Here is a 24,076-nt window from a genome sequence, read left to right as displayed (position 1 = left end):
CCCATGGCGTCATTCTATCGCGGCATGAGCCAGCAACGCCGGCCATAAACCTACCGTCTCCAACACTCCACAATAAAGCATGAAATAAAGCCCGCCCATCAGCAACAAGGTGCAAAAACTAGCCAAGGGGAGGGTTGAACTCATGAGATCATTCTAAACTCATACGGAATTAGTGCGAAACTATGCCCTGCCTGGTGAAGCAGATTTTGATGGAGACGCAAGGTCAGTTTTAACATTTTGAATCAAAGTAACGAATGCAACTTCAGGCTTAACTTACTTCTAACACTGAACTTCTTGTTATGTTATACGAGTCATAGGAGACACCAAAACACTTTTTTAATTAACCAAGGTTAAAGAAATTCTAATCGCATATAATGTATATATGCCTTCAATCCGTGCACATTTCCGCAAAATGAGCTTAATTGCATTTTGGACAAATAAACCCACGTGCATTCCATATCTTAATATATTTTTTTTTAATAATTTTAATTAAATTCATCCTATCAACCTTTTAATGATATAACTCAATCACATGCCCGTACACATAAACACATAATTCCAATAAGAAAATCATTACATGAACTTTGGAACCGCCTGTTGGCACGAAGCATACATGCCATCGAAGCTTTCCGCTATAACCACGATGAGAAAGCTTGTATTATAGCATAGGACAACTTTTCTCACTTCTCGCTTCTCAACTTCCTGTGGACATCATTTTCTCACGTTCCCACTGTCATCACACGAGGGCTAGTTTGGCACCTTTTGACAGGCACAGATTTCACATAACTCATTCTTCCTTCGCACAAAGTAGGTGTACATTAATTTTGTACGTGTGGAAAACCCACAGGAAAATCTAAAAAAAAATGGATCGAAACAGTCCCAACGAAGTGAAAACCAACGGTCCCAAAGTGAACGGAAACGAAAATGGTGTAAAAACTCCATTTCTGATCGGAGTTGCCGGTGGAACCGCCAGTGGGAAGGTAGGTTCTCTGGCAGATTGTGCACCTTCTTGAAGTGTTTCAACATCTACCCAAACTGTGCATATCTACTACGTACAAGAAGTGGCCTTGAAAATTGATGTACGCTGTGCGACAAAAATATATCTCAATCTGACAACAATCTGCAACAATCGATACCGTTAGGATTATTGTTTGATCGAATTACAGCCGCGTCGCAATTGCAACGAAGCCTTGCCTGGGGAGTGCGATTGAGCAATTTTCCGTTCTGATTTTGAATCGTTCTAGTCGACGGTATGCAAACGTATCATGGAACAGCTGGGCCAAGCAGACATGGATCACGCTCAGCGACAAGTGAGTTAAAGTTCTTCCTCTTTGTTATCTCGCTTTACGTAATGTTGATAGAGATCATTGGCTTTTTTTTTATTGGGAGGTGATTGTGACGCATGTAGTGTTTACATATTTTCTTACGTCTTCTAGGTTGTCTCTATCAGCCAGGATAGTTTCTACCGCGAGCTGACGCCTGCGGAGAAGCTGCGAGCCGAGAAGGGACTGTTCAACTTTGATCATCCGGATGCTTTCAACGAGGAACTGATGCTGGAAACACTGCAGGCCGTACTGCAGGGCCAGAAGGTGGAGATTAATGAGTACGACTACCGTAGCAATGCGGTGTGTCCAGATAAGAAGCTGATTATCTATCCGGCGGATGTAGTGCTGTTTGAGGGAATTTTGGTGTTCTATTTCCCGGAAATTAGGGATCTGTTCCATATGAAGCTGTTTGTCGATACGGATTCTGACACGAGACTGGCTAGAAGAGGTGAGCATCTATTGGGGGAGCAGGTGGGAAACGAAGGGGGATTTCAGCATTTTCAAATGTGTCTAAAAATTATAAAGGTGAAATAAGAATTAAATTAGAATTTAAGAAGCTCTAAGAACTCAGTGTAATGTGTCTTCCATTTAGAATTTAGCGCCTCTGGATGGTAATTTTTTGACGTTGGCTTGTTTATGAAACGGATATGCCCTCCAGTGCCTTAAAAGGATCCGGTGAAGCAAACTATTCTATTTTGAACCCATAAACCAGTTTTTGTGTACCCGTTTATTTTACTGGTGCAAGTCTGAACCGGTAAATGCAGTTTTATATGTAACTAGCTGAGTGTGCCCGGCTTTGCTCGGGATTCAATATTAGCTTGAGTTGATGCGCCAATTAAAAAAAAGTATGCTATATTGTACGTAGCCACCCCCCTCTTATGGTTCCATTTGCTTGATTAGCTCTGGAGTTATGCAGAAATTTCTGTTTCATTTGTATGGGAGCCCCCCCTTTACAGAGGAGGGAGGGGTCTCGAACCATCATAAGAACCTTTCCCTGCCCCAAAAACCCCTGCATACAAATTTTCACACCGATTGGTTCAGTAGTTTCCAAGTCTATAAGGGTCAGACAGACAGACAGACAGAAATTCATTTTTATATATCCGGAGAACTTCGAGATTAGGGCGTAATTGCTTTTGTAAACAAACACGTCAATCACCGATTTCTCGCGAATTAAAGCTCAATTTTGAAAACTAACAACAGAAAGAGGTAGAGGAATGACTCCTCTATCATTTGGTATAAATTGTTTGCGAGATTGAGCATTTATTCGCGAGCAATCGGTGATTAACGTGTTTGCTTACAAAAGCAATTACGCCCAAATCTCAAAGTTCTCCGGATATATAGATAGATAGATAGATAGATAGATAGATAGATAGATAGATAGATAGATAGATAGATAGATAGATAGATAGATAGATAGATAGATAGATAGATAGATAGATAGATAGATAGATAGATAGATAGATAGATAGAAGGTGTATTCATATGATTCATGGAATTTCCCAAACAAAAATGATTGGACAAATGTAAATCGGATTTTTGTACCGTTTAATTTTACCGATTCGAGTCTGAACCGGTACAGGTCACTCTAGGTTTATGTTATGTATTGATTACATTTATTAAACTTTATTTTAATTTTCCAAAAGAATACGGCTGGACACATATAAACCGGATTTCGTGAACCAGTTTATTTTACCGATTTGATTATTAATCGGTAAATGCTATTATATTTTGTGTATTCATTATGCTTATTCAGGGGTTACGCCTACCTGCAAGACCGAAAAAAAAGCGAAAGTTTGGATTTTTTTTTCTCGAAAACGACGCAACATATTGAAAATCGGTTTTCTGCCGTTTATTGAACACACATTAAATGGTACATTTATCAGTCGATGCTGTAAAAACGAGGTCTTGGTGCCCGGCACGGCTCACAGTGGCGGCACTGCGAACAAAAGTCGGACGAAACCTAAAATGTCAATGAAACTGGCTGAAAATGACATATTATGTTAATTTTTGGGTGCTGAGTTCATTTTTGAAGTCAACAACCAATAAAAATGCAAACTAATCCCCCTAAAGTGCGAAATAATCTTTCGGATCAGAATAAATTTAATGACTGATAATTTATTGAGTTATTTCAACACATGATATTTTTAAGTTCATTTTATCTTGTCATCGAATCCGGTAATAATTTAAATAATCAAATATAGGGGCCGTTTAAACATTACGTAAAGCGAAACATTTCAGTTTCCATAGGGAAGATACACAAATGACGTTGCATATTTTTGATCAATTTTAGGTCCCCCCTCCCCCCTCGTAGCGTATTTTTCCATACCTAATACACGGCTGGTCACAACTTCTGAAACCCCCTCCCCTCTAAAATGCTACGTCATTTGTGGATCGTCCCATACCAAATTAAATGTTTCGCGTTACACGATATTTGGACTTTGTTTCCATATTCAATATAAACTAAAATTTACATTCTTTCAGATGTTTTACTCGGGTATTCAGTATGACACTGAAATATTTCATAAGAAAGTACTGTGCTGCTCTTATGTAAAATGCGGATGTTCCTAGAAGCTTGTTCAAACGTCAACCGAATACCAGAGTAGTTTCAAAAGTTTAAATGTGTTGACTTTGATACTGGAAGTTTCCGGTGAACTTTATCCGGCAGGAATTGAAAAAAAAAATAGTAAAACAAGCAGTCGTAAAATGTGTTCTAAACCAAAAGGTAATTGATCTTATATTGAAAAAATGTATTATTTACATTTAATGATTGTTTTTTATTAAATTAGAAATGTTCTTAAAAAGAAAAAACATACTGGAAGCGGTCTATGCTATACCGGATTCGGAAGAAAAGCGTACTGCAATTACTAACTACATTGCAACATATGCTGGAAATATTGATGAAGAATGTAAGGAACATATTTCAATCTTCTATCGAGAGTTCTTGCGCCGATGGAACAACGCAAAACGGATCAAGGAACGCTTCTTAAAAGCAAACGCTGAATGGCTCGAAGATTTTCTTGTGCTTTCTGGACCTAGCTCATCAACATCAGAGGAAGGTAGAAATAAAGGTGGTCGTCCTTCAAAGGAGTTTGACGATAACTGCAACCGAGTCAAGCGTCGCAAAACTGAAGATTTGCGGCGAACATGTAGCTCTAGTAGGTTCATTTTACTCCACCATCATTATATTAATATTTGAAGATATCTATTTCATACTTTTCATAGGTGAGTTGCGGTTTGCTACGGAAGTCGTTTTGCGGTCTGAAGGTCAGAGGGACATTGCAAACATTCTGAAGACTGGTGTCACTTCACAAACGTTGTCTGATGAACAAGCATTAGCTATTTTTATCGATGCAAAGTTATCAAAGCGTAGCTATAATATCGTGAGAGAACCAGCGAAAAACATCTACCCATCGTATGACAAAATCACTGCCGCTAAAAAGAAGTGTTATCCTTCGAACCAATATTTCAATTCTTCAGAAGTACATTGCGAAATTGAATTGCAAGAGCTTCTGAACCACACTACATCAAGATTAATCAATCTTGTAGAGTCAGACTATATGAATTGGAGTCATAAAGATTTACGTCTTATCCTAAAATGGGGAATGGATGGTACAACTTTAACTGAGTACAATCAAAAATTTGAAAAAGCTGGTAGCTCAGACGCTAATGTTATCTTGACATCTCTTGTTCCATTGAAATTGGTTGAAGGGGTAAATGTAATTTGGGAAAACTGTTATCCATCGTCAACCCGATACTGTCGACCAGTTTCAATACAATTAGCTAAGGAAACTAGTGACACAACCCGTCAAGAATATGATCGGATGAATACCGAAATCGCAAAGTTGCACCCGTTTGTTTTAACAATTAACGACACAGAATTCAGTGTCACATTCGAGCTTATCATGAGTATGGTAGATGGTAAAACCATCAATGCCGTAACACACACAACATCCGCCCAAAGATGCTACTTGTGTAAATCAACGTCAGCGGAATTCAACGAAATTGACAAAATGTTGAAAAAGCCTGTTACTCAATTCTTAGATCTGGGTCTAAGCAGTCTACATTGCTGGATAAGATGTTTTGAGTGCCTGTTGCATATCGCTTATCGGCTCAGTTTCTGCAAATGGGTGAAAACTTCTCATATCGAACAATTCAACCGTGCCAAAAAGCGCATACAAGATGAATTCTTCAATAGACTGGGTTTACACATCGACAAACCGCGTTCAGGATTTGGCACCAGCAACAATGGTAATACGGCTAGACGATTCTTCGCCAATGCACAAGTATCTTCGGAGATTACAGGAATTGATTTGGATTTGATACTGCGATTTCGGACTTTACTAACAGCGATTTCTAGTGGTGAGAGCATTGATGTTTCAAAATTCAAGTCATACGCGACGGAAACAGCTCACCACTACGTAAAACTGTATAGTTGGTATCACATGCCAACAACAGTTCATAAATTACTGATTCATGGAAGTGAAATTATCGACCAATCTTCAATTCCAATCGGTATGCTCTCTGAAGAGGCCCAAGAAAGCATGAACAAGGAGATTCGTCGAATGCGTGAAAGCCATTCTTGGAAAGGATCCCGTGAACGGACAATAATTGACATCTTTCATGGATTGTTGGTTGCATCAGATCCAGTTGTATCCAGTTTCCGACACAACAAGCCGAAACCGAAAAGTGATTTCCCAAAGGAAGTGCAAGATTTGTTGATCTTTGATGAAGATGACGATTAAGTAGTAAGGATAATGCTAGTGTTATAAAAGACTAAGAGTGAAAGTAGTATTTTTAAGACACCATTATTTTTCTTAATAAAATTAGCTTAACTGAAACCAAAATGAACCACTTTTGAAAAAAAAATCGATAAAAAACATATAAACTGAATGGATACCCTTCCCAATCCTTTTGTAACATGTCTATTTACTTCTGAATTTCTAATCACCATGGTCCTCCATACCGGTCATTTTATATTAACTCTCGTATGTCCAAATTTTTTATTTGATTCTATATAATTTCTTTCGATAGGCCTTCATGAAAATATGAACAATTGACATATTTTTTTTGATCTAGATCAATTCGGCTGGTCTAGAGCAGTTTTCGTAAAAAAAGATTTGTTTTTTTTAATTTCTTGCATACTATAGCACAGGTTTTCACCAAATTTTGCCAGTTGCGTCTAGAATTAATGAGCGAATTCTGGTAAATTAAAATTTACTTTTTACAGACAAAATCTGAAAAATAATAATTTTTCAGAAAATCATCGAATATTTGTTTTCATCATAACTTAGCAGAAAGGTTTTGCATCGGATTATCTTGAAATGTTCATGGAAATGATAGATAAACAATGTATCTTTCTAACCATGTGCACACCATTTGGTAGAAAATTCAATATGTTTGGTCCCAGCAGTTTAAGCGTACCTTGCCAAAAAGCAGGCTTGGGTGTTACAGGGTTAAAATATGTTTTTAACCCCTTGGGGCAACTAGGGGCAAGTCGGGATGCATAAATTCAAAAAGTTGAGGAAATTTCCTATAGAATGTATATCATGTGACCTTTTCGGACTGTTTCAGAAGATTGTACAGTTCGAATTTGCAAAAAAAATAAGGTTTCATCATACCACTAACCATACATTATCAACATTTTCCATAGTTTAGAGTAATCTAAACGGATGGGTTTGAATGGAACAATAAGTTTATCCATCAAACTTCAAAATGAAACTTGTTGTGCTCAAATCAGCCATTTGAAGTGAGCCTTAAAAATGTAGTTTTTGAACCAAAAATCATTAAAATTTGTTGACACCGCAGCCTTCAAAGTGCTGTCAAAATTCAAAATAACATCCAATAGTCATGAAACTTTGCGACAACGTTATTCAAATGTAAGAAAGCTTGGAAAATTATAAAATACTCAAAATAACAAAAAAAAAATTTTGGGTTTCGTCCGGCCTCCGGCCACTGTGCGGCTGCTCCCCGTGGACGATGTTCTAAAAAACGCTTTTTGCGGAGCCAACTGCGGTTTCTGATGTAATCATCTGAAATAAAAAAAAAAAAAACCATGCCAAATCGTTAAGCATGTGTTAAACTAGTCCTTGATCGTTCGGTTTTTTTTTTAATTTTTTTGACAAAATGGCGGCATTGCAAAGTTGAAGTGCCGATTTTTGATCCTTAAAATTTGTCTTTGATCGGCTGTAAAAAGTCGAAATTAAATGATAGACGAAATCCGAACGATCGTGGACTGCACAAAATAGTACTGAACAGAAATCAAAACGAATCGGACGAATCGAATGTATACATTTCGAGAAATTTTTTTATGCACCGGTTTTGAAAATATGATTCCGAGATAATCGCGTTTAAAGTTTCAAGTTGGGTTTAGTCCACTATAAGTGAATATTTTTGTACGTCGCATAACTTTCACAATTTTCATCGGATCAACTTGATCTTTTGAGGAAATATTCTTGACTTTATATACTTTCGATTAGGACAATAATAAAAAACGATTTTTTGAAAGTTTGCAGGTAGGCGTAACCCCTTAACTCTCAAAACACCAAACACATAATATTTAATTTAGAAAAATCTAAAAAAATCATAACATCAAAATATTCTGATCGATTTGGTTCAGAAGTTTTGATATGATTCAGAAGAACTAGAATTGGCCGCCTTTTTCGGCCTTATTCCGGATGTAAATGGAGTATATTTTATACGGAAAGTGGTGGATCACAATGATTTCTTAATAACAAAGGCGTATTCATGAATCATATCATATTATTTTTAAATAAAACGACAACCTGTCCATAGAGCATTGGGACCTTCGACCTCATCTTATGCCACATACCGGATGTTGCGACAAGTATGCATCTCGTCACATTGTTCTTCGGACGAACGACAGAAACAAGTTCTCACAATGTTGCTTCCAACCAGACACTCAAAACTAGAATGTATTGATTTAATTAACCACAAATAGTTTCCATAAATATATATCTTAGATGCAGGACAAATTTCGCTTTTCTGTTATGAGATGCGGACACGCTTAGTAGATAGAAAGAAGATTAATGAAGATTTTGTAAATTTTCTGCAAATAGTTCGAGAGTGATGTGATTTAGATGCAAAAGTTGGAACATGATTTTTCGCAGATTGATTCCCCAAGTAACAATCTAAATGCTTGGAAGATTTATTCCTATTTTATAATTGTTTTATCATAGCATCCTTTGCAGCATGTGGTTGTATTACGGTTTTGTGTTCTTGTCATAAAATCAGGCCGTGAAGTCATCTTTAAAACTTTTTCATGACTACTAAATTAAAACTCAGACTTCATAGTTTTAACGATAGCTGTAAGGTGGTTTTGTATCACTACTTATAACTGCCGAATAAAACCAAAACAAAATATACAATTATGTTTTATGGCATACTTTTCATGACCGATATAAAACTTGAAGCAGTTTTAGACCTTCATTAAAGCCTAATTTCAACTATCATCTTTATCAGAGGCCTAAGATTCACAGATAAGAAATATACTACAACAATAACAAAAACACTCTGCAAATTGTTACCAATATAAAAAACAAATCTGTTCAGATACATGAAATGCAAACCCCTTCAGTGCCTTTGAACACGATGAAGATTAGACGATCGCCAATATGAAACTCCTGGAGGATCTACAGTTAAGGGCTACATATAACATAAGGCACAATGCGGTGAAAGAGCTCTTAAAAATATTGAACAAGCGGCTTTCCGATACACTTCCGAAAGATTCACGAGCCCTTCTTAATATGTACAGCGCAGACAGTTTCACTAAATCCGGTTGGAGATGGCCAGTATTGGCATAACGGCTTTAAACTTTGTATTGTAAAAGCTTTTAGTGGATCCAATAAGCATTACTTACATCTTGATTACAAGAGAAAATACGAGGATCGCTTCGAATGTTGGCTTTTTGACAGGTTGCCTAGGTTTTTGTTTTGTTTTGATTATTCGCTGTACCTAATAAAACCAGCAAGCTAGTTATAGAGCTTAAATATAACTTAACGCTCTCAATATTTGGATTTATGTTATGCTATAGAATTCCAATCTAGGAGAGTATGTTATATTGAGGTATTTTTAAGGCGTAGCAAGTTATAACGAAAAAAATGTCGTGAGTGAAATTTGTTTACACAGTATGAATGATTACGCTTTAATTGATAGGCGATAAAACACTTTCATACATCTATGTATAATTGAATAATATGTGACTGGTTATTGCTCAACAGTAGTAACAATTTTGTACTAAATAGAAAATCTTTTAATGACTCTGTAATGCATGGTGCTAATGTAGACAAATTAAAAATATCCCTATATTTTAGTATTCATATGGCGCACTGAATTTATGCTCCTATTTGGTATAATAATCACACTAAATATTGCATGGCATGCTCTGCAACATATACAGATTGGTTAAAAATTGTAACTTTCAATATACAATAATATCACCTATTATTACCAACTGACAAGGATCATGATTTCACATCAAACACCGAAAGAATAAAACCACAATAAAATATTTCTCAATATTAACTATCATCCAAAAAAACCTAACTTAAAACCTTGTTTTGCGTATCATGTTTTATCAACTTCTCCAGGAGCGATTTATGCGGTTTTAATATAGTTTTATGGTAGTCATCAAAAGGTTATCAAAACTTTCTGACCGATGCTCGTAAGATAGTTCGCATAGCAAGTTTTAATGATTGCATTAAAACTAGGCCAATTGGCCATGACATGGCATTATAGCGGTTGTCAGGAGGTCGTTAAAGCAATGCGGTCGTCAGTGAAGGTTTTATAATTTGATTATATCCACTGCTATAAAACTTCAATAATACAAAAAATGTTGCATGGGTCGCTAACGTGATATTTTTCGATTATCTAAATTTGAGATTAAGATGTGTCGCACCCTCTAATGTATACATATTTGCGCAGCCGCTCCATAGCAAAACGATATAGAAGTTCTCAGAATTACGTAAAATTCCTTATCGCAAAAAAGTAGACCAGTAGTAGTAGTTCCATGTTAGAACAGTCGTTTTTTTTTCAAATATGATTTTTTTTTTTTAATTCATTACTTTTGAATAATTTAATAACTCGATAGTCCCTTGAATATTGAGTTGTAGAGAGTTCACTGTAATTTGAAAACCACCTCATAACGTTGTTAAAAGACCGAGTCAAGACCTTCTTTTAACGCCAGAATTAATATTAAAAAAATGCCAAAAATAAAGGCTTTACATCACGAAAAAACCAGTGTTCACTCGGCTGTCGACAAAAGCAGGCCACTCTCGATGTGTGCTACGCGATCGTCTGTTTTCTCGGCAGCAACCATTGTGTGGTCCTCCTCATTATTCTTCATCAGCAGTTCTTTCGGCCGATGCGTCGTCGACTTTGGAAAGCAACCGTTTCGTGATGAGTGTGTGAGTGCTGACCACGTTTTGCGTCCATTGCTACAATGGACGCGCTCTGACCCTCGTTGGCGTACAACAATTTGCCATACAATGAAACTACTGGAAGCAGATCCCGTTCTGATGGAGGAGGCTTTTTGGATAGCGGAAGATAAAGTCTTTATTGTGTTGTACCTTTTGACTATAGTTTTAAGATGTATTGTATAGTGACCAAGAATCCTCGGCTCTGTAAAGTTAATTCGGTTGAGCCTTATCAAATAAATAAATAAACAAAAAAAAAAAAAAATCACGAAAAAACGCCTCAAACGCTAAAATGGCTTTCAAAATCGTCTGGTAAACCCTCAAAATAATCTCTAAACACTGATATAAGCTTAGACACGTCAAAACACCAAAAAAGCCCTCACAATCGCTAAACAAGATTAAAACGAACTAGAATTGCATTATAAACGCTAGATTGGTCTACAAATCTTATCAACAGCCTGAAAATGAGCACTCTTCTAATAATCATGACACGTTACAATTGCCCTAAAATAACCAGAGATGATCCAAATACCGTATGCGTTGCACCATTAAGCAATGTCAAAATTAAAAAAATTCTCAAAAATTTCGTTTTCGAGTTTTTTTTTATTTATTCAAAGGGGGGATGTTTCTCAGAGTCTTAAACTATGTTAATCATCGATCGAGTTTCCACTTGCTGCAATTACGGCCTCCACACGCTTCCGGAATGCACGGCAGGTTCGAATAATGTAGTCTGGATCCATTTCTCTCCAGGTACGGGTCAATGTTTGTCTGAGGCTTGCTGTACTCGGGTGGCGTTTAGAACAGGCCTTGGCCTCCATGACACGCCATATTGAGTAATCCAGCGGATTAAGATCGGGCTGGATGATGGCCACATCTCCTTCGCCCAGAACGGAAGATGTTCCTGCAACCACTTCTGAGTGCGGTTCGAGGTGTGGCACGGAGCCTTATCTTGTTGAAGTACAACATTTGGCTTCGGACCGTACTGTTCTTTGATCCACGGAAGAACATACTTACTTAAAATCCCGATGTAGACCTCCGTGTTGACCTTGTCGCCTTTTGGAATGAACACCGGGTCCATTTTTTTAGCCATCGGAAGCCACCAATCCAAACACCATAACGCTAGCATCACAGACAAACAGACATAACACTCGCAAGTTGTTCATCGAACAAGCATTTAACGGTCAATTTAAAAGTATCGTAGTTGGTAGTACCACCACCTGTGGCGCGCATAGTAAATTCCCTTGCGTTTGACTTTTACACCCTACCGCCATCTGTTAGCGTACTACCCACCACAGTGTACTCAACAGATGGCAGTAATGTTTTAGCGACGATGTTTTACAATGAGAAATATTCAATGTGTTATGTCTGTTTGTCTGTGCTAGCATGATGCTTGGTCAGATACACGTTCTTGTGCTCGTCGGCCACATCTTTTACCGGAAGAGAACTAATATACCGGTTGGTTCTGGAATTTGATACGGGATCGACGGTAAACATGCTTTCGAAGGTAAACAGGATTACCGGATTTTTTCGCTTAAGGAAGTTCAGATTTCCTTGCATCGTTCGACTCGTAGCTCCCGGATGCGGTTGGTAATCATGTGAGTTTTTTTCCGTGCCCTCGACTTCGCCCCGCAATCTTCCTTTACGATCTTCCGTGCCGTAAAGTCACTGATCCCGTGCTCCTTTGCCATTTTCCTTATAGAACGCACTGGATTCACCCGAATCTTCCTTTTGATAGCAGCGATAACCCTCGGAACCCGAGCTGACCTCGGACGACCTGTGGCCACCTTCGCTGATAGTTGTCCTTTCTTTTCTCGATCTAAAACCCTTTTGACGGTCCACCGGGACACTCCCACGGCGATTGAAATGTCTTTTTGCGACATTTGCGCGTGGGACAAATCACGAATACGCTGCCACTTCGTCATGGTGCAACTGTCAAACTAAGTAAATCATTTTCTTTTATACACAGCCTACTACCAACAATCAATACGAAACTAACGATTTTAAATTGGCTCACCACTTTAGTAGCCTATTGGTCCCAAGCAAACGATTAACGTACCCTATTCTAGTTGAAATTCTATTACTACACTATGTTTGTTTTGATTCGCTATGAAAGTTTGACAGATAACATCAGGGGTGTGTGGATTCATGCAGAACATGCAGGGGTGAGTGAAATAGCTTGGGACTGCTTGGGACCGTTGTTCTGGTACTGAGTGAGCCAAAAATAATAATGATTTTCTTCGGGACCCAGTGGTCTTAGAGTTACCTCTATGCTACTAAAGGGTGATACGGTCAAAATTTGGTCAAGGGAAAACGCGTGTAAATCGGTGAAATCGTTTATTTAAAAAATCAAATTAAATTTCTTTTTCAAGTTCAATTAGTATAAAATTCAGGAAAAATATTCAGTTAGGCTTCCGCTTTTCCAAATCCGAATTGCCGGGCCTTACGCTTGACCCCTGCCATCAGATTTTGTACAGCCACCTTGTCCACCTTCTTCGCCGCAGAAAGCCAGTTTGCCTTGAACTGCTGCTCGCCCTTAGCAGTTTTTTTTTTGGTCTTCTTTAGGTTCCGCTTGACAATAGCCCAGTATTTCTCAATTGGGCGAAGCTCTGGCGTGTTGGGAGGGTTCTTGTCCTTGGGAACCACCTGCACGTTGTTGGCGGCGTACCACTCCATTGCCTTTTTACCGTAATGGCAAGATGCCAAATCCGGCCAAAACAGTACGGAACAACCGTGTTTCTTCAGGAAAGGCAGCAGACGTTTATTCAAACACTCTTTCACGTAAATTTCTTGGTTGACAGTCCCGGAAGCTATGAAAATGCTGCTTTTCAAGCCACAGGTACAGATGGCTTGCCAAACCAGATATTTCTTTGCGAACTTTGACAGTTTCATGTGCTTGAAAACATCTGCTACCTTTCCCCTTCCTTTTGCCGTATAAAACTCCTGTCCCGGAAGCTGCTTGTAGTCGGCTTTGACGTAGGTTTCGTCGTCCATTACCACGCAGTCAAACTTCGTCAGCATCGTCGTGTACAGCCTCCGGGATCGCGCTTTGACCGTCGTATTTTGTTTATCATCGCGATTTGGAGTCACTACCTTCTTGTAAGTCGATAGTCCGGCTCGTTTTTTGGCTCGATGCACGGTTGTAGACGATACACCCAGCTTATTTGCGGCATCTCGGAGAGAGAGGTTAGGGTTTCGCTTGAAACTACCGACAACTCTCTTTGTCGTCTCAGCGGCTTCCGGTTTTCGATTTCCCCCCGATCCAGACTTTCTGGCTGTCGACAAACGTTCCCCAAACACTTTAATTACATTTGTAACGGTTGATTTGGCAACTTTTAGCGATTTTGCCAACTTTGCGTGCGAGTAGCTCGGATCTTCGCGATGCGCGAGCAAAATTTTGATACGCTGCTCTTCTTGCTTGGACGGCATTTTGACAACTGAAGAGTGAATTCCAAAATCAAAATAGGAGCAACATTCTACACACACACACCTTCAAAATTCAGGTGGGTGTTCAGGTTTTTTAAATGCAAAATTGAAAGAAATACGTCAAGTTGATATTGACCAAATTTTGACCGTATAACCCTTTAGATGCATATACGATATTTAGAGGCCGCCATATTGGATTTTGGTTCATTATCTTGGATTTGTGGAAACCATCTTTGGTTGAAATCCACCATTTTAATTTCATCCGGAATGCTGACTTGAATTTCGGAATGTCCCAGACTCTAGAATTTAACCTATCTTCTAATCCTATGATTTTCATCTTGGTTGATATTGATGCAGGTTGATTTTGGGTCCCAGCTGATATTGGTCGAAAATCACGGGTGATTTTCGTGGTGCTGATGGCTTGTGATATTGGTGCTTGTGATTTTAGTTGATATTGATCATGAAAGATAGATGATTTTGATTTTCTGGCTTGAATTGAGTGAGAAAGATTATCAACATTTCAAAGCTTGGAACACTAGAAATCAACGAACACATTGAACCATACAGTAAAAATAAATGTGATAAAACATATGAAAAATCAAGTGTTTAAACACTTCGATCAGACGTGTGGACTTTTTTGAGTGTACACATTTATTTATTTATTTATTGTTCCAATGATTCATCTGACATATGGTTGTATTAATGAATTAAAAAAGTATAATTATAACAAAAACAGGACACATTCTACTTCAGGACAGTCTGCTTATACAAACAGTTAACGGCACATTAAAGTCAAACAATGCATAGACGTCATTAAACGCATTAGCGACGGCTCGGATAGGTTCATTCAACCCATATTGCCGATTACGAGCTGCGAGATGTACAAAACTACGCTGTCTAATCACTCTCTCATGTGCGTAAAAGAAAAGCTGCCGAAGTAATTCGGCGGAATCAATCTCGCTGGTAATGATTTTAGCAGCAAACACAGCTTGAGCGTTCCGTCTTCTTTGTTCCAAGGTGTCAATTCCAAGCAGACGACAGCGATCCACGTAAGACGGCAAGTTAGCCGTGTAACGCCAAGGCAGATGACGAAGCGCGTAGCGAACAAACTTTCTCTGTACACTCTCAAATCTGGCTATCCAGCATGCTTGGTATGGGCACCAGACGGCAGCACCATACTCTAAGATTGAACGTACTAACGAAGAAATACAGCGCCCGCAGGCAAAGCGGATCGCGAAAGTCTTCAGATATTTTGAACATAAAGCCAAGCTGCCTGTTAGCTTTAGTCAGGATGTCATTGTAGTGCGGTTTGAAGGTCAATTCACAGTCGAGTGTTACTTCCAAATCTTTGACCTGGCTAATCCTCTCTAATCAAATATTATCGGGTTTTGTTTGCGGTGAAATGATCTCACATTGCACTTGTTGATGCTGAGCGTCAAGACACCAACTCTGCATACGATCCACAATCAGCTGCAACTCCTCACAATCAGAATAGCGTAGAATAGCCGGCATCCAGGTGGCAGTACCTAGACACGAAAGCTCGTTGACGAAAAGCGAAAACAGAAGGGGTCCCAGATTACTTCCTTGGGGAACGCCGGCAACGTTCGTGAACACTTCAGAACGAGAAGCTCCAATATTAACGCAAAGCGAACGGTTCGTACGGTAAGATATGAACCACGAGATGAAGGATCCAGACACTCCGAGTTTCTCAAGCTTGCTTAAAAGAATGTTGAGGTCTACTCGGTCAAATGCAGCCTTGAGATCAGTGTAAACCGCGTCGATTTGTCCGCCAGAGTCCATTGCACAGTGGTCCAGGAAGCAAAATTAGGTGGAATAAATTAATAACTCGAAAAATATTAGAGATAGCGTATTGACGTCTTGTAAACATTTTCTTGTGAGCTGTGATTTTCTGTAATATTTTATTTAAATATCACTTTTTTGGCCTACTATGTTCAGAACGATTATAGTTAATTTTAAAATACATATTTGCTCCAAGGACACTATACCAGTACAAGTCTCCTGTCAAAAGTTATCGTCAGTTTTGTAGTCTTTTAGCTCAAATTTTCAAGCGTAATATTTCAAAATGGAGCAAATACAACCAATAGTGATACATATCACTTTAAAAAGCATATCAAGAAGTACATTTTAGCAACTTTTGGTGAAGGTAATTTTTGATTTTTTTAAATAAATGCACTTTGAAAATAGGGGTTTTTATTCCATTAATCTACATTGTTCGGACTTCTTTCGAGTATTAAAGAACCAGATGGATGATTTACAGTAAATATTTATATTTACAACTAGTTATATGCTACTGACTAAACCAAAAACAAAAAATACATAAAAAATAAAGCTAGTTTTCAAAAATTAACTGCTTGGCTTTATCTGGTAGTGCAGGATTGTTCAAAGACAAAGATGCTCTATTGCTTAATGAAATCACAGGATCTGATGATAAAAGCAATCTGTTGAATACATCCGTAATATTAACCGTTCTGTTGAATTTTCGGGAGTGGAGCTCGCGATATCTCCGGATGCATTTATTCCTCGTCTCCTGAACCTCTTCGCTGCACATTCCAATGGGAAGTACCGTGTATTTAATAATGCCAGCCCCATGGACTAGCAATTTGTGCACTGTTGGAGACAATGCATACCAACCGTATAATTTCTGGTATAAAGCTCTAGTCTCTTCAGCATAAATTTCAAAAGAATTATAATTAATCTTCGACTTACAGTTAATTACAGTAAGCAGAATATGAAATCGCTCCAACAGATTTTCATTGAGACCGGTAATTTTTGCTGCAGCTTTCCATTCACGGAAAAACTTCCGGGCGGTATTTCCGTCATTAGAATTTCCGCCACCAGGCATAGGCTCACTGATGCGTAATCCTGTTAAAAAGGACAAAATCTGGTAAAATCTTATATCTTCGAAAACAAAAATATAATGTTGCAAATTGCTAACCATACGTACCTAATTCCGCACGTATCTTGCTTCGAATTTCGATTTCTCTAGCTTTCACCGCTTCATTTGCCTTGCTTACACGCCATGTAGGTTTATCAAGGGCCAGTCTATACGACACTTTCAGAACCATTTCCATCGTTCTAATATATGCATGCAGAGGAGAAAATCCGAATTTGTACTTGGCTGGATCATCAGAATCTGGATCGCTTCTGGAATCGTTCAAACATTTTCCAGACCTTCCACAAATGTAGCATGATTGAGAGTTCGTTCCGGTTAAATCATTTACGACTTTTGTATCCAGCATTGTGAACATCATTTGGGGTTTTACACAAACAGATCGGTTCTCCAACATTACTTCCACATTCATCAAATTTTGTATTTGCGTATTCATAAGCGAAACCTCCCGTTTTGTCAACTCGGTTGACTCTTTTGCAACTATCAATTTTATCGGTCTGCAAAGCGAAATTGACGATGGCAGATCATTATTCCAAACAATTTCTTGGGTTTCTTCTGCTTTACGATGTCCAGTTAACCTTAAAGGAACTAATGAAAACGCGAATATATGGGAATCGCTGTATTCCTGTAACTCTTCATCCTCGTCCTCCTCGAAAAAACATTGTTTATATCTAGCATGGTTGCTGCTCCCATCACAACCCCATTTGTAGATAAGTGTATAATCGTCGTATGGTACCACCTTTTGGGACGTCGCTCTGCTCATCACGCTTGCAAAAAACCGTTTCGTGGTGTGCTCCACAAGTTCCTGTAAAGGCACTTCAGCAACAGATGAATGGATAGAGAGACCTAATATATCATTATATAGGTATTATTCAATATTATTGACTCTATGTTTAACATACCTGAAGGATAGCATAGTTTCTTAGCTTCAACCAATTTGTTATAAGCTGGGTACATGTCCACGCCCTTGCTTATATTCATCTGCCGGATGTTCATGTACTGAGCCTTTGAAAACTCGTTTTTGCATAAGAATGCAAGAGCTTCCTCTGCTGTAAGAGCTTCGAATCCGTGTTTTGATCGATCTGCTGAACGCTGTAGCTCGATTGCCGTCTCGGGGTTTTGTGCTATTTTTCCTATCAATTTGCCGGCTTTACGAAACCCTGCGAAGGCTACAGATGTTTCTGCAGCAAACGAAATTTCTTCTGCCGAAAATTGATTAAAAAGAGATTGAACCCTGCTTTTCTTTGATTTTCTGTGTGCATCTTTGAACGGCTTAGAAGGACGACCAACGAATGATTTTGAGGGCGAAAGGACATCGACAATAAATTCTCCTCCAAGCCAAGCGTCATTGATCTTCAAAAATCGTTCACGTTTCCTTTCAGCTGCTCGCCAAAGTTTCTGAAACTTCAGCATCACCAGGGTAAGCTTCCTTTGCACCAAACTTACGTCCAGCTCTTCTCCAGAAAACTTTTTCTTTACAAATTCCAATAAATCTTTTACCTTATCTCCGTTCATGAGAAGAAGGGTAAGATCGGCCAAACGAATCGCTGATAAATAAAATCTGAGTTAATATAATGAAAGCACTTGAAAAAAAAATACCTTTTCTCATTTTGCAACGTTTTGAAATGAACAATTCAGCGTCTCAAAAATCAACGCTTGCTTTAACTCATACCGCAGTGAATGATTGATTAAAATTTTCAAATTCGTCTGTTTGTATATGAAATACGCATACCTATAAATAATATTCTTGTTTATGTTAAGGGCATTAGCAGTCTTGCTTGGGTTCCATTTCTTATGCTATTTTGAAGATTATATGCTATATATTATATAAATGTATTCACAAAATAGTGTATCATCGATCTGGTTCTTTGATACTCGAAAGAAGTCCGAACAATGAAGATTTATGGAATAAAACCTCTATTTTCAAAGTGCATTTATTTAAAAAAATCAAAAATTACCTTCACCAAAAGTTGCTAAAATATACTTCTTATGCTTTTTAAAGTGATATGTATCACTATCGGTTGTACTTGCGCCATTTTGAAATATTACGCTTGAAAATTTGAGCTAAAAGACTACAAAACTGACGATAACTTTTGACAGGAGACTTTTACTGGTATAGTGTCTTTGGAGCAAATCTGTATTTTAAAATTAACTATAATCGTTCTGAACATAGCAGGCCGAAAAAGTGATATTTAAAAAAAATATGACAGAAAAACTGATTTTTTGCTTTTGTTTTTTTAAATGGCTTATATCTCCAAATATAGAAGAGATAAACAAAAACGATGTTCAAGAAAGTTTTCTAATTTTTTATAATCCACAACATTGTACAATATTTAGTTTCTCTATCTATTGAAATAAAAAAGTTAGAGGCCAAATTACGTTGCTGGTAGAATTTGGCGTTTAGGACACTTTTGCAACCAACGCAAATAAAGCTCACAAGAAAATGTTTTGAAGACGTCAATACGCTATCTCTAATATTTTTCGAGTTATTAATTTATTCCACCTAATTTTGCTTCCTGGACCACAGTGCATTGTCCGAACGCAGAGCGGCACGAATTCGGTCAAATTGGATGTAACTGACCGTTTTGGGTAAAATCCATGCTGAGCCGTGGAGATGTAATTTTTACAAGAGCTGAAGAGCGCCTCATTGATGATGATCTCGAATACTTTGGAGCAGCAACATAGTGATGTGATTCCTCTGTAATTATGAACATTCCTTTTATTGCCATTCTTGTGGACGGGGAACATATACGAAAATTTCCACGCCTCAGGAAATTTACTCTCCTGTAGTGACCGATTAAATAACTTCACCAAGGGAGTGAGCAACGACTCCGAACACAGCTTCAGAACGGACGCAGGAATGCCGTCTGGCCCGGCAGCAAACGAGAGCTAGATTGACAGTATGTTCAGTGATGTGAAACGGACGGAGCTCAAATGCATCTGTTGGAGAATCGCTTATATCAATCGTGACTTGATTTAGTGAGCCAGAAGATTCATTGAACGAACTCATGAAATGTTGAGCAAAAAGGTGGCATTTCTCCGCTTCAGGTTCAGCGGTTTGCTCACCGAGATGAACTGACAACAATGGAAAACCGACTTCGTTCTTTTTAGAGTTTACAAACGACCAGAAACGCTTTGGATTTCTACGAAGAGATGATTGCGTGCGGAAGACATATCGTCGATACAGCAATCTGCACATTGCAGATGGATAAGCCAATCCCGAGCGCCATCTATGTGGTTCTATGTGAAATCCACTGTTCTGATTAGAAACGGAGTAGCAACAACGATATCCAAGGTCTTAAAAAAAAACATTAAAAAAATAGAGATTAAGTGCGGGTTGTACTTGGTATGGCAAAAATTAAATCCTAACCCTATTATATTCAATGCCGTAATTATGTCTTATCTTCATATTCGACAGTTCCTAGAGACATAAACGAAAGAGGACGAGACTTGGACCAAGTTCTGAATGCTTACATGACGTTTGTGAAACCCGCTTTCGAAGAGTTTTGCTCACCAGTAAGTTTCATATGATCGTATTAGTGCAGCTTATTGGCATTACACTCAACGATTTCTGTCTCACTTGCAGACCAAAAAATTCGCAGATGTGATCATCCCACGAGGAGCCGACAACACTGGTATGTATTGATGACTTTTTTTAAATATAGTTGTGCATACTGTCGTGATATACTTGCTGACTCATCCGTTGATGTTTGCTTTGAACTCATTTTTGAACCATTGAATTCCAAAAAAAAAACTAAGTGCGGTGTGCTTAGTGCACACAATCTAAATAGTTTTGCAATTTTCGAATATCCTTCGGCAATGTTGAATGTCAGCTTCCTTCGACATGTTTGCAGCTCCAACATATCTTGTTTCTCTACTAGCTCTTCCTTTTCTCCTATATATGGTTCTGCACCATTTATCTATCTTCAAACTCGCGCACACATACACCCACACTGCGCTGCAAAATGCCACGATTTTTCGCGGATGCTTTTCCTCCTAATAGTGTACGCTCTGTTTACAAGCTACTTCCTGTTTTCCCACTGTTGTTTTTGCTTTATTGTATCGTTTTTACAGTTGCGATTGATCTAATTGTGCACCACATTAGCGAGATAGTGCAAACAAATGCCGGAAACACCACCAACGGAACGCAAAAAAATCACATTGCACCCGGCTTCGAACACCAGACCCGCGCTTAGGGATACGCTTTGCTCAATAGTGATTGAAAATCGAAAACAAAAACAAACGAAAAATACAGTCTGTGTGTGTGTTCTTTAGTACATTAGTGTCTCGAAGAGACGAAACGTGAGCTTAACTGGCAGCGCGTTGTGTCAGCTGTCACTAGCCACCAACCACCTTTAAACCTAAGCCTAGTTTAATAAGCCCTAATAGTTTGTACTGTGAAACACATACAATCCTTAGTCACTGGGAAAGTATTAGAAGAATTTTTACTAACTTTTCGGTTAAACAGCATTTAAGGATCAAATTGCCACTTACGGAAATCAACGCATTTCTAGCAGAACATTCCCTTCTATGTCACAATACAACAAAACCCTACCTTCTAGCCTATATCTCCCAAACATCTCAGCATGGAATGACATTCCAGTAAAAGTCGGCCAATCATAGTAATAAGATTCAAATAAAAAAACAAACGCAAAACAGTCTTTTCTATGTCAAACTTGAACAGGTGGTATAAGGTGTATTACCTTTCAAAAAAGAAAAAAAACAAAACATAACCAACAATAAACAATAAAAGGACCAGGTCCAAGAACACGCATGTTTTCTATTTATTATGTCTAACCAAATTTCCCCAAAGGCACGAACACGACTGTGTCTCAGTAGAAACTATGATCAGCTCTTGGAAAGTAATCGATTTTTTAGAATTACATGTGTGTTTAATTGCAGATTAGTATGAAAAGGGGACGTTTCAGTAACATTTTGTAGCTACAATATGTCAGTGAAAATACTATAAGTAACGCAGCATAAAGAAAAGTGTCATGGATTTCACGAATTACAATACCAATTATCACAGACAAACAGACGTGAAACTTCATTTTGGATCACTATTTAACGATCAATTTGCATATGATTAATTAAGCGAATTACCTACACAGCAAAAAATATATTTTATTATTACATCCAAGAGGATGCACTTCAATCAAAAATAAAAAAATAAACTAATGCAGTAAAAGCAGCGTAATGTCAGTTCATGCACTGTATTAATGATAATTTTGTCCTTTTTGGCATGTAATATTACACCATATTTTTGACACGATTGAAGTGCATCCACCTTGATGTGAAATCAAAATTATTTTTTTGCTGTGTATCGGATATCGGATCCCTTTGAAATTTCTATAGAACTTGTCAAAGTGCAATTGTGTCAGTGATTTTTTTTTTCATCGGGAAAATATTTCGCAATTTGAGAATGTTTCCGATTAATGAAAACAACTACGTGCGATGAAGTTTATGTGAGAAAGTGTGTGTGTATATGTGCATGGATTGCTCACGAGGTGTCGTTACTGAATTCTGCTTCGATATTTTAAGCACAGTTGTTCAAAGAAATGCGTCTATTTGTCTGCACTATTATCAGCAAAGAATAGTTCAAGCCGCTGAGCGTTTTTTTTTTTTTTTTTGTATGATGATGCATTATGTTTTAGGGCATCGTTTGGTTACGATTGAGTGCTCAGGACATCAATTAAAGACGATAATAGGTATTTGAATTGACGCAGTTAAGAAACTCGCTATGCAGTTAAAAGCATAAACATTTGTCTTTAAAATAATATTGGGGTATTCACAATTTCACAGGGTCTTTTGTACCTATCATTTGGGAAATGCTCACTAAACTTTTGAAAAACGCTTAATTACTAGAACCATAAACAAAGTGACAGACGGAGCGGCTAGAAAACTTTAGTAATGTTCGCACAGGATCACAAATTGACCGGATTTCGGACCTTACACTTTAATCTTCACCGTAGGGAATCACTAATTGTGGTTATTTGCAACGGGAACGGAATTTATTCTTCTTCAAAAAAAAGTCACAGGAATAATGATAAAAAAAACATCTGTGTACGCGCGCGATTTTTGGATAACTAATTTATTGCCCCTCTCAGCAGTTCACTCGTACCTACAATCTACTCGTGGAAAGGAGATTAGCTGATAAGAGAGGATCGTGAGAGCTTTGTGTGAGAGTAGATGAAGTACGATTTCGTGTGGAACATGTTTGGTGGTAGGGTGCTTCTATTTATGTTCAAACATACCGCTCACCTTGGAATCTCAGTGATTTCAATCTAATCTAAACACTTGTCTTCTTTGATACTGCTGCCGGTTCCACGACGTCAATGACGTGGACTAACTTCTCCTCCTTGATACTGCTACACTGCTACTACTGCTGGACGACTGCTACAACCCAACTACTGCCGGAACTTGGCATGGAATGACTTCGATCTTCTTCTTCGACTGACTGACTTGAGGTCTGACACGGGTGTGTCCACGGGTTGGCAACGGAAAGAATTATCTAAAAAATGAGAGGGTGCTTTTTCAACTATTTAACCCAACTATAAATCGACTTGCATGGAGCGGAGGCCTCCTGGCCTCCGCGGGCGCCGAAGCACCATGATTCCATATCACACGGATGAATTAATTGGAAAAACGGATGTGTTGACCACCAAAACGATGACGATGCTCAGCGAGGCTCCAGTTTGGGCGAACATCGAATTGTGGTGCCATGGATTCCCCTTATCCATCAACGCGTCGTTGAAAATCATCACCTTCCTACTTTACGGAAAGGAATTGCGACAAAGTCAGGAACGTATCGTAATGACAGACAGGACAGCACCGTGAGCTTCACACATGCAGAACGATACAGGATGCCGATCACCAATGATGGATCAGCGAATTACGGACGGATGGACTGGACTTGGTAGACCTCAAGATGTTCCGGATTTCCGGAATTGGAAAATGGTGTTGACAGTGGTTAGTTCTGGTCGCCC

General features: G+C 38.4%; 1 protein-coding gene across 4 annotated transcripts in view; it reads left to right on the top strand.

Annotated features, from left to right (window-relative positions):
- The first annotated feature begins 786 nt into the window (after nt 1-786).
- Uck (Uridine-cytidine kinase) overlaps nt 787-24,076 on the top strand; it is a 40,822-nt gene continuing 17,532 nt past the window's right edge. For 3 of the 4 annotated variants that reach the window (XM_065216373.1, XM_065216382.1, XM_065216391.1), the window contains exons 1-5: nt 787-980; nt 1,245-1,310; nt 1,437-1,773; nt 20,509-20,606; nt 20,677-20,725. In XM_065216373.1, the coding sequence (XP_065072445.1) occupies nt 864-980; nt 1,245-1,310; nt 1,437-1,773; nt 20,509-20,606; nt 20,677-20,725 (667 nt within the window). In that variant the 5' untranslated portion in view covers nt 787-863. Of the gene's footprint in view, nt 981-1,244; nt 1,311-1,436; nt 1,774-20,508; nt 20,607-20,676; nt 20,726-21,164; nt 21,580-24,076 lie in introns of those variants that run through there. The other variant, XM_065216399.1, reaches the window with a different exon arrangement.

Source organism: Ochlerotatus camptorhynchus, unplaced genomic scaffold (genome assembly GCF_037179485.1).
Source record: "Ochlerotatus camptorhynchus isolate MF236.1 unplaced genomic scaffold, CSIRO-AGI_Acam_v1.1 ptg000006l, whole genome shotgun sequence".
NCBI lineage: Eukaryota > Metazoa > Arthropoda > Insecta > Diptera > Culicidae > Ochlerotatus > Ochlerotatus camptorhynchus.
This window is presented reverse-complemented; position numbering and strand designations above follow the sequence as displayed.